This window comes from Leuciscus leuciscus, assembly GCF_965113295.1.
Source record: "Leuciscus leuciscus genome assembly, chromosome: 7".
Classification (NCBI taxonomy): domain Eukaryota; kingdom Metazoa; phylum Chordata; class Actinopteri; order Cypriniformes; family Leuciscidae; genus Leuciscus; species Leuciscus leuciscus.
In genome coordinates, this window is record NC_138731.1 from 43,724,965 (window position 1) to 43,741,719 (window position 16,755).

The following is a 16,755-nucleotide window of genomic DNA, read 5'->3' on the forward strand; positions in this document are numbered from 1 at the left end:
TTATCAGGCTCTCTCTCAAAAAAAACAAAACTTGGATTTAGATTTATCGGCCAATATATCAGTTATTGGCTTTCAGATATAAAGAATTACTGTATTGGTATTGGCCAAAATTTTCATATCGGTGCATCCCTAAAAAAAATATTTAAAAAAATCTGTATTTCTGTCCTGTATTCCAGTACAAATATCTAAACATTCTTAAATCAAGATACAAGCTAAATGACATAAGATATTATGGGCCCTATTTTAACGATTTAAGCGCATGGTCTAAAGCGCAGGGCGCAAGTTCTCTTAGGGAGTGTCTGGATCCACTTTTGCTAGTTTAACGGCGGGAAAAATGGTCGGTGCTCCTGGCGCATGGTCTAAAAGGGTTGTCCCTATTCTCTTAATGAGTAATGGGGTGTGTTTTGGGATCTAACTATTATTATCTATATCTATTATCTAACATTAACAACGATTTATAAATACTGTAACAAATGTATTGCTCATTATTAACTAATGAACCTTATTGTAAAGTGTTACTGAATAATTTTACTGTCTCTTCTATTTTAATAGATGCACATGCAGTGGTGGAACAGAAACACAGTGTTTGCGGCACAGATGTTCACGCTTCACTGTTTTACTCAAGTTTGCAAAAGGCTTTAACTGGAGAAAAACCCTCCCTGACTGACAAAACCACAAAAGTCAACATTTCTGTCAGTGAAGATCTACTCCGATTCTTTGAAACCAATGAACCATGTAGAAAACAACTGGAGAGTGATGCCAAACTCCTTCATGCCAAAGTCTTCATTGACAGCACTGCATTAGCAAGTGAAATAAAACTGGAGATGGACATCAATAAAGAGTCTCTGACCGCCATGCAAATCGCACCAACTTGGGAGTCCAAGATAACGAGAGGAGTTCAGTCGTTCTTGAGTGGATACGACACAGAAGAGCTGAAAGTAGAGGAGGACGTCTGGAGGAAAGTTGAAAAGGACTGTGGCGCTCTCGTCACGGCTGATACGGCGTTCTCCTTTCAGGAGCGCAACTCTAAAGTTGTAATTTCGGGAGTGAAAGAGCAGGTCAGGATCCTTTCGGATAAAATCAGGGTTCTCCTGAAGAACGCCGCTGTCGAGGTGGAAGTGGAGAGAAACACGATCGAAGCCACAATTCAACTCGACTGCAGAGAGACATTTGATCTAATAAAAGAGCGCGTACAGTCCAAACTAGGGCAGGTGAGTTTATCCCATGATGAGAAACAGCATATCATTTCCCTCAAAGGTTTGAAGGAGAAAGTACATTCAGTGGAGATGCTCATCAAAAACGCACAGAAGAACATAATCACGCACCAGCTGAAGCTTTCTTCGCATCTGATCGACTTTCTAAAGTCGCTGGATCTTCAAAAGTTTGAGCAGGACAACCACATTCCAGCTAGATTCCTAAACCGAAAGGATTTCTTCGGGATCTTGGTTGAGAAGGAAAACCTGAAGGGAGTTGAAGACAAAATCGGGGAGATTCTCAAAGAGGAGGTTGTGCTGATTTCTCCCAATCAAAGCGGTGACACTTTAACACGCTTTCTCAGGAATCTTCAAGGTGAAAGCGAGAAAGCAAACGTCGTCAGGGTCGCACAATCAAACATGCAGGTTATAATATCCGGGCTTTCCAACGCAGTTGCGGATGTTACGGGAAAAGTGAGGCGATATCTAGAGAACAAGGAACCAACGACTGAAAACGTCCCTCTGAAATCTGCGCGAGAGGTCGAGTTTGTGGAGTCCTGCCTGAATCTGTCCGATCTCCCTCAACTCAAGCGGCTTGGCGCTTCGATGCTTGCGTGCAAAGCGTCAAATTCTCCTGGTTTGAAGGTCACAGCGCCTAAAGACAACATTAAAGAAGCCGTGGATGTCGTACAGCAGAAGCTGTCATCCATTGTTGTGGAGAAGCACAAGTATCGCAAAGCAGGAGAAGCCAAGGTTCTGGAAAAGCACGAAGACAACGTGAAAACAAAAGCCAGAGAGAAGCAGTGCAACCTGTATTTATCACAAGAACACATAGTTGCTCTTCCGAAGAGCTTCACGCACAAAGTAGGCGATTTCGTGACTCTTAGCATCATCGAGGGAGACGTGCACCATTTTACAGCCGACGCGTTGATCTGTACGATGAATGGGAATCTAGATTTTAATAACCCCGTGGCTCAGCGCTTTCTCAAGTTTGGAGGCGAGAAGATTTCAGAAGTGTGTGAAACTCCCAAGAAGGAAAAGCAGAGTCTTTTACCTGGAGATGTGCTGGTCAGCGACGCTGGAAAACTCAACGCCGAGACGCTCATTTACGCCGTGCTTCCGCAGAAAGGTCAAGCGCTGGACTCGGTCTACCTGCAGTCGTCCGTGAGAAACTGTCTCCTGAAAGCCGAGGGGAAAGGATGCGTTTCCATTGCAATGCCGGCGATCGGTTGCGACACGTTTGGATTCTCCGTCAAAGAAAGTTGCGTGGCGATCCGAGCAGCCGTACTGCAGTTCTGCTCCGAGCATCAGGATTCAGCTAAAAACATTAGAAATATCAGTGTCGTGGATTCAGATGGGAAGATCGTTGAGGAGTTCAACGCTCTGATCCAGGAACTAGTACGATCCCCTACTAATTTACAAACCTGGGGCCGGTTTCACAAAGCTATTTTAGACCGGTCTATAGTGTTAGACAAGTCTAAAATGTGCTCATAGACTAGACTCTAATGCAAGTTAGACTGTTTCACAAAAATAAAGACTGACTTAATTTAGACCAAAAACATTAGACACCTTTACTTACCCCCAGGCTAACTTAGGTCTAAGCCTCTATGTTACCTTGGCAACCAGCATTAACAATCAGTTACATTACAAACAGCCAAAAGAAAAGGGAAAATGGCTCATAATTTAAACATTTCTTCTTGTTACTACATTCTCCGCTAAATTAGTAAGTAAAATGTCCTTGTAACTGTTATACTCCTCCAACAAACACATATTTCCCGCTGGGGTAAACTGCACTGAGCGGTTGAATGCGCTTACTCGATCCGCCATGTTTTTTGTTTTGAAAAAGTGTCTTATTTTACCCAGAATGCATTGCAGTGTAGTCCTACTTAAGATAGTCAGAGTCTTAAGTGCTTTGTGAAACGGTCTGATTTAGATGTCTATCTGAAGTCTGACTATCTAAGCCACAGTCAAAGTCTATCTTTGTGAAACCGGCCCCTGTAATGTTTAACAACACTGCAAAAAAAGTGGTTCTTCCTCGGTGTTTTTGTCTTGTTTTCCGGTACAAATATCTAAACATTCTTAAATCATGATATATTTACTGGAGAAGCAACATTACTGAAGATATTAAGTGAGTTTATGCTTAAAACAAGAACAAATATCTGAAGTCAGAAAATAAACTTAATTTAAAGAGAAAACTAAATGATTTTGTTATAGATTATTTTTTATTGTTTTAAGCTAAAAAAACTTCATTTTGATTATTATTATTTAAGGAAACGACTTAATATCTTCAGTCATTTTGCATCTCAAGTAAATGTATTTTGATTTAAGAATGTTTGGATATTTGGGCTGGAAAACAAGATTTATTTATTCATCATTTTACACCATATCATTATCAAAGGCTATAATATATATATATTCAAGGCAAACTCAAAAGTAATACAATTTAGAAATACTGCAAAATATTGATAAAATATTGCAATCATTTAAGAATATTATCTCTACAAACAATTAAAACAAAAATATAATAATAATAAACATATTTCAATTTGATATTCAATAAAAATTATAATATTTTGCCAGGAGAAACCTTTTTAAAAATGTCCATTAATGTACTTTCTGAAAATAAAAATTGCCTAATATAATTTAAAGCAGGAATTACAATAAAATATGCAAGGAACACTTACAAAAATCATATAACGGCTTTCAATAAATAAACATGGGTGAGTCTTGTGTGACCAATTCGACATCTCGCATGTCTGGTCATTTCTATTTTCTAAATGTAAACAATGATTAGGACTTTCATTTATAACTGGATTCACTTCATATAATTTGTTATGGACATTTCATCCCATTCGCCACTTTTTGGAAATATTCAAACTCGGAATGGGTTTAATCCTGGAAAACAAGACAAAAATACTGAGGAAGAGAATCTTTTTTTGCAGTGCATCTTTTATTTGATTTGATTGATCACCTGTATTTTATCATTAACAGGGATTTCCTGACATGTCAATAAAAATCCCCCTTCAATCCCCGAAGGTTAAATACGGATCAGACAAAAGAGGTACTATATATATATATGTATAATTTTGTATGCCTTCCTGAAGCTCAAATAGTACCATCAAGGTCATGGGTTCGATCGCAGAAACTAATACAATGTATACCTTGAACGCTTTGGATAAAAGCATCTGCCGAATGCATAAATGTAATTTCACTACTGTACTTTTCTTTTCACTTGACTGGGAATTCCATCAGTGCTGATCAATGGTGTGCCAATATGCCTTAAAAAGGGTGACATCACTAAAGAAACGGTGGATGTCATAGTGAATTCATCCAACAAAACTTTAGATCTTAACACCGGTAAGTGTGTCTTTGCTATAGCATCAATACTAAACAGACTTGCATCATCATCATCATCATCATCATCACACTTTTACCTTTCATGCAGTGTTTTCCAGTCTCATTTCCATCTAATCATCATCATTTTACAGGCGTTTCTGGTGCCATCTTAAAAGCTGCAGGGAAATCTGTTGCTGATGAGTGCAAAAAGCAAGGTATCATCATAACGGCACTGAATATGCTTATATTATAATGGCGATGCTGAGTGACTTGATTCAGACGTGTGTTTGCAGCTCCTCTGAATGCAGGTTCAGCAGTGATGACGAGCGCCGGGGTGCTTCAGTGTAAGAACATCGCTCAGATGGTCGGGCCGGATAACATCGCAGACATCACAGCCTCTCTGGGAAAGGTGTTGAACCTCTGTGAGGGAACAATGGCCACAACTCTGGCCATTCCTGCCATCGGAACAGGCATGACAAAAAATATTATGTTTGATATTTACAAATATTCTATTTTAGAGGAATTATGGAAGCCCATTTCTGCCATGTAGGGGAAAAAAAAATCATAATTATGACAAAAAAAATCATTTTTATGTCATAAAAAGTTTACATTTTGACATATTAGGTGTTCTAATTGATATTATGATGTACTGTTAGGGGTTAACATTTTAGGACCCATGGACCAGATGTTTGAAAGAAGACCCGGAGTCAGAATTATAAAAAATTTAAGAAAAGTTTTACTGAAGATAGTTTGCAGTTTCATCAGCAGAAGTTCAGCTTCAAGACTCACACAGGAGTTCGTAGGCCGTAACCCCGCTTACAGTTACACAGATCACAGCAGTTATACCCTACACACACACACACACACACAGCAGTTATACCCTACACACACACACACACACACACACACACACACACACACACACACACACACAGCAGTTATACCCTACTCCACACACACACACACACACACACACACAGCAGTTATACCCTACACCACACACACACACACACACACACACACACACACACACACACAGCAGTTATACCCTACACCACACACACACATATAAATTCTTTATTTGAATTAAAAGATAAGCATATATCATGGCATAATCCAAATTTGGCAGAAAGATGTACAACAGCAGCTAATATCTCAGTCCATTATGCACATTAAGGGTAAAGGTGGCACCTACGCCTCCATATGTAGAGGCTACCAATTACTGCTGATACAGAGCAATATCTTGTCAGTTTTTTGGCCTTGTTCTTATGTAGTCCGCAAATCTGCAGGCCTCTTACACACAACTTGTGCACATGGCCTAAACTACCAAAAATGAGGGCAATAACTTTACAGGAGTAGCCAAAGTTATTGAAGACATTGTACCATGGTTGATATTTCAACAGTTTTGCAGCATAGCAGGTGTCCATATAAGCATCAAAAGAGCAACCAATTTCTATTATTGTAACGGCTTTGATGTGTTCATTAATTACAACTATGTCAGGTGTATTTGGTAAGTGATTTATGGCAGTTTCCAATGCAGCGCACTGTTCATGTGAGGGAGAGAACCAGTCTGTCTTAATTTTTTCATTACAATGGATTGTGGTAAGGTTGACATTGTCTCTGAGCTCCTTCACTAAGAGTGCAACTATACGGTCGTGGCGCAGGATGTATAATCCTTTGTAGGCAGAACAGCCATTAAGGATGTGCGCGATCGTCTCTCTTTGTCGGCTGTGATGTTGTAGGCAAAACGGCTCATGTGCAGATGGAAACCATGTTGCTAAGTTGGACTTTGTTGGTAGTACCTGAAGACGAGCTTTAATTGTAAATCTGTAGATGTCGTCTTGTAGGGCTGTATTTTTCAGAACTGTATGTGATACGTTATGGTCGGCACAGGGCAGGCAGGCCATTTGTCCCTGTAGGCGTAAGCCTGTCCAGTGCTGTGTCATATACAAATGGAAGTGATCGATTATTGTCCTTCTGATGTTTTGAGGGTCAAGGAGTTGGATGTTGTCGCCAGTTGTGATGGTTGCCTCTGCCGTGATGGTTGAATCTGTGACAATGTTCTCATTGACTTCCGCCGACTGTCCTGCTGTATTCCTCCAGCGCAGTTGGATGTTAGTGCGGTTGCAGAGGTCATTCAGGTCCAGCCAGTCCGAGCGCACGCCAAAGCCTGGTGTATTGGTATCCAATTTTCCATTGGATTTTCTTCTGAACCCGAGGAAGCTGGCGTCATCTGATGTAGAAAGAGGGACCTTGCGTTTCCCCAGATGTAGTAGAAGTGAGGCTCGGGCAAGCTCACGCACGGCTGCGTCATCATTATTTAACATCCTTAACAGGTTGCTTATTCTGGCGGCAACATACACCCACTCTATGTGAGGGATGCCCAGCCCTCCTTCTCTGGACCTGTGAAACAGGACATCTCTTGTCGAGTGTGTATTTAGTCCTATCCAGCGTCTTACCAGGCCTACAGTCTTATTATTCAGCTCATTTAAGATACATTTAGGGATATGTATATTTGCAAAGAGATGCTGTATTTTAGAAAGGGCAATCTCTCTTATGGCCTGTAGTTTCATTACGACAGGGAGGGGGGATGAATCCACCATATCCAGCCTTTTGCAGTATTCACTGCTAAGTTCGTGTATTTGCTCTTCCCATTCGCCCGCGATGTTGAACCGATGTCCAAGGTAGCAGTAAGTTTCATGGCGCGCATACACTTTAATTTCATTGCCCATGATGGAAAAAGAGGGTGGCTTGTCTTTCTTGGCTTTCTCACACTCACACACACACACACACACACACACACACACACACACACACACACACACACACACACACACACACACACACACACACACACACACACACACACACACACACACACACACACACACACACACACACACAGCAGTTAAACCCTACTCCACACACACACACACATACACACACACAGCAATTATACCATTTCCAAGGTCTAAGCTACGTCATTGCTTATAGGATGAATGATTCTGATTGGCTAAGAAATTGATAAACATAGTAATTGTCCACACATATACAGATAGACTGAAGCATATCTCCATAGATTATGCAGCTGACACTCGGACCCTGAAGTTAGGCACGTCGTGACCTTCCAGGTCGCAGATTTGGGTTGCTGGGCACCAGCATGTCCAGAACAACAACTCACTCAATCTCCAACAATGCCAGTGGTTCCTTAACCTGTAACCAAGAAGACTAACACACACACACACACCGACACACAGCTTTTCCAAGGTTGGATTTGGCCAGGCTCTAACTATAAACAGGAGTCTCGTCTCAAAGCATCCAAGATAATGCGTTCTTTCTCAAGAAGAGCTACATTTTAGTCTAACTGGAAAGTAAGGCTTTAACTGAGAAATGGTCCCTTAAACTATTGGCTTCAACTATGTGTGTTTTAACATGCTGAAGACCTTTCTCAAACACAAAACATTTCCCTATTTAATTTCTTGAAGCCGGGCTAAATGAGATAGCACTGTTACTGCATTCAGATATCAAATACTGACATTAAAGAATACATGAAAAGAACATTTCAGTAATCACCAGACCACTATATATAACAAAGTAAAATCTCCAGAGAAGTTTTTCAACTCATTTGATATTTAGAACGAAAAATATTGATTAATACCTTGATTATAATCACTCATTACATATACATTGAAGCAGCAGTGGATTCCAATCCAACCCCTTCAGTACTAAGTTATAATTTTGACTTTTTTATCTTATAATTGACAAAATGTCATAATTATGACTGTCATAATTATGTCATTACTGTCATTAATTCTAATATTTTGCTTTTTAAAAACCTTTTTAAAAATGTCCTTTAATGTACTTTCTGAAAATTAAAATAGCCTAATATCATTTAAAGCAGGAAATTACAATAAAATATGAAAGGAAGACTCACAAAAATCATGTCTTTCAATAAATATACATGGGTGAGTCTTGTGTGACCAATTCGACATCTCGCATGTCTGGTTATTTCTATTTTTATGATATAATTATGAGATAAAATTATGTCGAAATTATGACATACGTCATTATGAGATATAATCATAATTATGACATAGTTATAATTATGAGATAAAAACTCGAAATTATGACATTAAGTCATAATTACGATGTACTATGTCATAATTTCGACTTTTTAAATTTTTTGAAATTATTACAAAAACTCATTATTAATTTTTTTAATTAACAATTTAAAAAAAAGAAATATGACTCAAAACTGACATAAAAAGTCATACTAATGAGTCATTATTATGGTGTACTGAGTCATTTTCAATCTCAAAATTATGAAAGAAATCATAATAATGACATGCTTTCATACTGTAATTATGAGATAAAAAGTTGAAATAATGACAGTCAAAATTATGACTTGTCATTATGAGATATAAAGTCATAATTATGGCATGCTAAGTCATAATTATGAGTAAGACAAAGTAAAAGATGACATAAAAAGTAATAATTATGATGGTCAAAATACTAAGACATTAAGTCATAATTCTAATGTAATAAGTCAGAATTTTTACTGTTTATCTCATTATGACAAAAAGTCATTATGATAGTCAAAATTATGACAATAAGTAAAAAATTTAAATTGACAAAGTCATCATGAAATGAAGATAAGACTTTTTCTTATAATTATGACTAATGATATTTTAAATGTCATCATAATAATTTATGAAAGCATGTATTTTTTCTTACGTGGCGAAAATAGGGCTTCCATAAGAAATATCAATATCCTGAGCAATAATCTTGTTTTCCGCAGGACGAGGCGGCTTTAAACCGGAAGAATCCATCAAAGCCATTCTCACAGCGATCGAGAAACATCTGCAGGAGCCGAACTCCTCCTGCTTCAGGAGCATCACTATAGTGGCGTTCGATCAGAAGGTCTTTGATGACTTTCGGGAATACTTTAAAGTGTGGAACAAGGTTAATACTAATGAATAGTTCACAAAAATAGTTCCCAGATTTCTTTTTCCATCATATTCAATTTGTTCAATTTGTTTTCCTGCAGCCTGCATGCAACAAGATGCCCGAAAATCAAGGTTTCGACAACCTCCTCATGCTTATTATAGCAATGCTCTAGTGTTTTAGATACACAATAAGCCTGTTGCAGTGTAATAGTGAATATTTTCAATCTTTCTCGTCCTCTATAGTCAAAGTCGGAAGCGTCAGGATTGAGGTAAAGAAAGGGGACATCACTACAGAAACTGTCCGAGGGATTGTGAACACCACCAACAGAGACATGAGCCTGAGAGGAGGTCGGTATGATCAAGTATAACTCAAAATACACAACACTTTTATATGAACACATCATTTACTCTAAAGCCCTATTCGGACGGGATTAGCTTTACAAGCGTAGATGATGGAGTGATGTAGTTTTACCACAGGACGTCTGTAATATTAATGGCCAATTCGCACGGGATTAGAGATCTCAGTAACACTAGCAGAAGTGTGAGAGTAACTGGATTTACACACCGCCGTCACTCCTGTCGTCATGTGTGTGTTACGCTGCTTCCTGAGATCACGTGCGCAAACACATATAACCTATATTTATATACACTACTGGTCAAAAGTTTTAGATCGGTAAGAAAAGTCTCTTCTGCTCACCAAGGCTGCATTTATTTGATAAAAAACAATAAAAAAAAACTGTATTATTGTGAAATATTATGACAATTTAAAATTACTGTTTTCTATTTGAATATATTTTAATGTTTAATTTATTCCTGTGATCAAAGCTGAATTTTCAGCATCATTACTCCAGTCTTCAGTGTCACATGATTATTCAGAAATCATTCTAATATGATGATTTGATGCTCAAAAAAACATTCATTATTATTTTCAATGTTGAAAACAGTTTTTTTCAAAATTCTTTGATGAATAGAAAGTTCAAAAGAACAGCATTTATTTAAAATAGAATATTTTCTAACATTATAAATGTCTTTACTGTAACTTTTGATCAGTTTAACTCATCCTTGATGAATAAAAGTATTGATTTATTTTATTTCTTTCCCCCAAAAATAAAATGTAAATTCTTACTGACCCCAAACTTTTGAACGGTAGTGTTTAATGTTACAAAAGCTTTAGATTTCAGATAAATGCTGTTCTTTTGAACTTTCTATTCATCATAGCATCATGAAATAAAAATGTAAACTGTTTTCAACACTGATAATAATCATAAATGTTTCTTGAGCATAAAATACTCATTAGAATGATTCCTGAAGGATCATGTGACACTGAAGACTGGAGTAATGATGCTGAAAATACAGCTTTGATCACAGGAATAAATTACACTTTACTAGATATTCACATAGAAAACAGCTGATTTAAATTGTAATAATATTTCACAATATGACTGTTTTTGTTTGTATTTTTAATCAAATAAATGCAGCCTTGGTGAGCAGAAGAGACTTCTTTTAAAAACATAAAAAATCTTACCGATCTAAAACTTTTTACCGGTAGTGTATATAAAACAGTTATGTCCGGTCGAATGATGTATTAATTAACTTCAGATTGGATTGTGTTAAAGGCACTTATCTAACGCTAACAGAAGTTTCGTGCCTCTAACAAGTGCGTTCGATCTTCTCTCTGATCTGATGGTGTGTGTGAAACACTTGAGTTTTGCCACAGACTCGTCCCAGCGTCTAGAACGCAACTGATGCTTTATCAAGCGTCTCCATACTTGAGAAACTGCGGAAAACTACTTTTAAACAGGAAATGACGGAATATTTACGTACATATTTACAGCGGGTCTATTCGCACAGGATTAGTATCACCTGAGGTCATTTTTCCAGACCTTTTTACTGAAGGTAAAAGTCGCCGTAATCTTTACTGACATTGTCCGTGATCATCACTGAGATGCACATTCAGACAGGACTAAAATCACAGAGAAGCTCTGGTAATCATTACTTTACTTCACCTCTCCATGTCACACTAGTCCCGTCCGAATAGGGCTTAAAATACGCCACAGATCTACTAGGGTTTGTGATGCAGCTGCTGTCAGATCCATCACAACTCTTTATTACACTGTGCCTCGTTTACAAAACAATCGACAGTCAAATGCTCTGAACAAACATATAATCCTCCGACATGATTCAGGAGGACGCCATTAAAATAATATCAAAACGAGACGTTTTTGGAGCTTGATTAAATAAATGCTATTTATAATAGGGTGACCATATTTTAGTTTTCAGAAAAGAGGACGAGGACGGGGGCGTGGCTAAGGGTGGGGGCGTGGCTAAGGGTGGGGGCGTGGCTGAGGGGTGAATGCATCAAAAAATACTTGACAAATGCATTCACAACCTTGCAACTTTAATACATAAAGAAATACATCCTTTCGTTTGGCCCGCAACAATAGAATTTTTTTTTTTTTTTTTTAAATAGTTTAGCTTTTAACACCTTTTACATGACACTATTTCTTTTCATGGCCATAGGTTAAAATAAAATAAAATAAAATAATCTACTACACTATTTCAGTAAAAAACAATTTCAATCCTCCTGATGTTCTCTTTTAGCCTTTACTTTCCTTATGTGGGCTTCTAGGTCGCTAGCACCTTTATTTGGGAATTTTCTCTGTAAATCATCTGTGAATTTACATTTGGGCTTTTTTTTTTTACGCTATTAGCTACTTACATCTTATCTCGCACTTGACCGTAAACAGAAGCGTCGACTCGAGTCACGCTGCTAAAATTCTGTGAACAAAGTCCGCCTACTCTGACATTGACGAGCAGTGACAGACCAATGAGGCTGAGATGAACACACACACACACACACACAGGCCTCTGTTTTCTGACGTGCTCTCTGCTTGGTGCCGCTGCGGATTGAGGAACGCGCTGATTATAACAAGACGGGGCGAAGCTGAAGCTGGTTTCATATGTTTTGTGTGCAAAGGTCCCATGAAAAACAGTGAAAACCGGACATTTTCATGAATTTATAAACCCCCCCCCCCCCCTCCTCTGGAAAAAGAGGACGTGTGGTCACCCTAGTTTATAATGAGGAAGGACGTTGTAAACAATGAAACTTGCAGGATGTTTTAATGGTACAAAGACCTCTTACATGTCAAAAGAACAATGCACATTTAATGTATCATGTCATGACTCATTTAAATCTTCACTAAAATGGTTTAAAAATACAAGTTCATAATAGAATAAGAAACAACTCATGTACTCTATTTGCTGTCATTGTCCTCGACTCTCTTTGGTTGCAGTCAGGGTTCGATGGTTTGAATGGCTATGCAAGCCTACACCGAAATATGATGTTTTAAACATGATGTTCAGTGTGTCTCACCTTGACAAGCTCAAAAGCTCCTTGTTCTTCAGGTGTATCGGGTGCCATATTTAAAGCAGCGGGAGCGTCTGTGGAGCAGGAGTGTCAAAAACACGGTGAGAGAACGTTACACACCACATAATCAAACCTGGAGGATAATCAGTCACATGAGCAAGAGATCAGGTGTGATTGGGCCGAACCGATACTGAATGACAGGGACTGGTAATGTTAAACAAATTGAAGTGAGAAACTTTCAATCCATTTTTAATGTCTTGTGAGAACAGTATGTAAATAATTAAATGATTATGTGTCTGTAAGTCTGGTGGGATTAAATGATAGACACACACACACACACACACACACACACACACACACACACACAGAAACACACACACACACACACACACACACACACACACACACACACACACACACACACAGACAGACAGAGACACACAGACAGAGAGAGACACACACACACACACACACACACACACACACACACACACAGACAGACAGACAGACAGACACACACACACACACGGACAGACAGACAGACAGACAGACAGACAGACAGACAGAGACACACACACACACACACACACACAGACAGACAGACAGACAGACAGAGACACACACACACACACACACACACACACACACACACACACACACACACACACACACACACACACACACACACACACACACACAGACAGACAGACAGACAGACAGAGACACACACACACACACACACACACACACACAGACAGACAGACAGACAGACAGACAGACAGACACACACACACACGGACAGACAGACAGACAGAGACACACACACACACACACACACACACACACACACACACACACACACACAGACAGACAGACAGACAGACAGAGACACACACACACACACACACACACACACACAGACAGACAGACAGAGACAGACACACACACACACACACACACAGACAGACAGACACACACACACACACACACACACACACACACACACACACACACGGACAGACAGACACACACACACACACACACACACACAGACAGACAGACAGACAGAGACACACACACAGACAGAGAGAGAGACACACACACACAGACAGACAGACAGACAGACAGACAGACAGACAGACAGAGACACACACACAGACAGAGAGAGAGACACACACACACAGACAGACAGACAGACAGACAGAGACACACACACACACAGACAGACAGACAGAGACACACACACACACACACACACACACACACACACACACACACGGACGGACAGACAGACAGACACACACACACACACACACACACACACACACACAGACAGACAGACAGACAGACAGAGACACACACACACAGACAGAGAGAGAGACACACACACACAAAAGAGTCAATTCACCTTTATTTCTACAGCGCTTTATAATACAGATTATACAGTTTCAAAGCAGCTTCACGGTGATAAACAGAAAAAATAACATAATTGATGATGCAAACTTCATCAAATATGAGGCAAAATTAAATTCTACAGCTCTAAAAAGACAATGCACTTTATAATGCATGAATGAATAATTGTAACCACAGTTATAATGCATTAAAACACTAATCTATTCATTGATATGCATTTAGAAAGTATAATGCATTTAAACACATGACAAACAACCAATTTCAGATGTAACACGGAATCTGCAAAGATTATGAAGATATATAATGCATATTAACGTACACAATGAATGCCTTTCTAATGCATTACACATAAAGGCTTTAAGTAAACTGTTACCGAAAGTCTAAATGTCATTAGATACAAAGTATCACAGCAAGAGTTATGATGAAAGATGCACGAACACACTTTACAATCATACAGAAGTTTGTTGGTTCCACTAAAAGTCCTCAAAACACACTGAGCAAAAATAAAGCTCTAGTGATGTTGCGAATTGCAACCAGTGGCCGACAGGAAGTGATGTCGTCGTCGTCTGAGACAGCAGAGAGTAGCCAGTTAAGCAATGATGTTTCTTTACAAAGATAAATTAAGAAATTATGTTCACTTAATTATTCAGTAAAACTATATGTTATTGCGAATATTATTGTAACTTGTTCATCATTGTGTCAGTGTTTTATTCGCTGACTTTAGCTATAGCTTCTTTGCATGCAGAACAACACAAAAACACGTTTGTCCGTTTAGGGCCACTGTAGAAACTAGGGCTGGGTATTGACACAAATTTCACAATTTGATTCGATTTTGATTTCGATTTCGATTCGATTCGATTCAATATTGATTATTTTGGATATCAGGTACAATACATTGCAAATTTCATAAGGAAAACAAATCTCTTAACTAATGCTGTAAACTATGGGAGTCAGTTGTAGCCTATAGGCTTCATTAGCCTACTATAATATTGAAGGTAAAAATGAACTGATTTGTACAAACACTTAAATTACTCTTTTATTTATTTTTATAATAATTAAGTTATGAAATATAAACATTTAAATGGTGGCTGTCATAAAAACCTGCCAGATTTATTCAAACATGCATTAAAAATTTAAGAACATTAAAAACTATAATGAATATGTAATATGGTGTATATATTTAGCAAAATGCTCCTTTAGAGTTAATTTGTCTCGCTGACTGATGAGTTTATGGTCACTGGATATGGTTTTTCTGAGGTAAATGTGACGTTACATGACATTGTTTACAAGCCGTTTTAATGACATCTTTCCACGGTTGAAACACTGATTGAGCGATTCCATGTCACATGATACGGATTTCGATAAGTTGTATTGAACACACTTTCAGATGCTCATTCATGTTTATTTCGCGCTGTAACTGGTATTATTAAGGTGGAAGAGAAGATCATGTGCTTTTCTAGAGCTGAGCCAGAGCGATCTCACACCACAGCGACAAACCGGTATTTATGTTTTTGAATTTCGTAAGAAAATGGACGTAATTTGAAATCTGAGACTTTGTTTCATATGAATTGTAACAAAGCACAAAGATTATTGCGATGTATTGGATGGGATGCGCTACAATGTTCCAGTCATTCATCAACTGAAAACAGGATGACTAATCGATTCTTGGGATTTAAGAATCGATATCAGTTTGTAAAAATGAGAATCGATTAAAATCGAGAAATCTTTTTTTTTGCCCAGCGCTAGTAGAAACACGTCGATGTAAACGGACCCGCGGTGTGTGTAGATAGAAATGGCTCATTCTAAGGTAATAAAAACATAACGGTTCATTAAGTAAGGTCTTTATACACCACTGAAGACATAGTTATGTGTATGATATTGCATTTCTGTCAACAGATCCTCCTAAATATTACACAATACACCTTTAAACAAGCATCTGACGTTCTGGTTTCTTCTGTGAAGGTCCGTTGCAGAACGACGTCGCAGCCGTGACCAGCGGTGGGAACCTGCAGTGTGATGTCATCATTCACATGGTGGGCCCGCACACGGCGGCAGAGGTCAGATCCCGCGTGAAGAAGGTCCTGGAGCGCTGCGAGGAGAAGCAGATCACCACCGTCTCCTTCCCTGCCGTCGGCACCGGTACGAGCGTCGGCTGTTAAAGGCCCACTGAAATCTAAATTTAAGTTTTTTAGCTCTTAGTATGAATATGATGTCCTTAAAGGGGTCATCGGATGCAAAATTAACTTTTATATTTTACATTTAAACGTGTCTTTCCACACAATGAAAAAAATCCATTCACTAATTATTATTTTTTTAATCCTCAAAAAGCCTAAACACTCTCAATGATCAAGCCGTTTAGATTTTCTGAGCAATATGATGTCATAATGCTCATGCTCCGCCCACGACCGCTGACGGACTGTCCCGTATTAGGATATTTCCCGTATTAGCATATTTCCTCCCTCAGCTATTTGAATACTGTCCGCCAAGTCAGCACTTTGTG

The 16,755-nt window shown here is 38.6% G+C and overlaps 2 protein-coding genes across 2 annotated transcripts in view; both read left to right on the forward strand.

Moving 5' to 3' along the window:
* The window catches only part of parp14rs3 (poly(ADP-ribose) polymerase family member 14-related sequence 3), a 36,803-nt gene that overhangs the window by 6,805 nt on the left and 13,243 nt on the right, over positions 1-16,755 (forward strand). Inside the window, exons 7-16 of the mRNA XM_082174589.1 lie at positions 553-2,591; positions 4,185-4,254; positions 4,446-4,550; positions 4,682-4,744; positions 4,823-4,999; positions 9,328-9,491; positions 9,577-9,607; positions 9,719-9,823; positions 12,881-12,943; positions 16,218-16,394. Of these exons, the coding sequence (XP_082030715.1) occupies positions 553-2,591; positions 4,185-4,254; positions 4,446-4,550; positions 4,682-4,744; positions 4,823-4,999; positions 9,328-9,491; positions 9,577-9,607; positions 9,719-9,823; positions 12,881-12,943; positions 16,218-16,394 (2,994 nt within the window). The remainder of the gene's footprint in view (positions 1-552; positions 2,592-4,184; positions 4,255-4,445; positions 4,551-4,681; positions 4,745-4,822; positions 5,000-9,327; positions 9,492-9,576; positions 9,608-9,718; positions 9,824-12,880; positions 12,944-16,217; positions 16,395-16,755) is intronic.
* Positions 12,952-16,755, forward strand: part of LOC309502374 (uncharacterized protein) — a 60,664-nt gene continuing 56,860 nt past the window's right edge. The window contains exon 1 of the mRNA XM_082174767.1: positions 12,952-14,360. Coding sequence (XP_082030893.1) covers positions 13,160-14,326 — 1,167 coding nt within the window. The 5' untranslated portion in view covers positions 12,952-13,159 and the 3' untranslated portion in view covers positions 14,327-14,360. The remainder of the gene's footprint in view (positions 14,361-16,755) is intronic.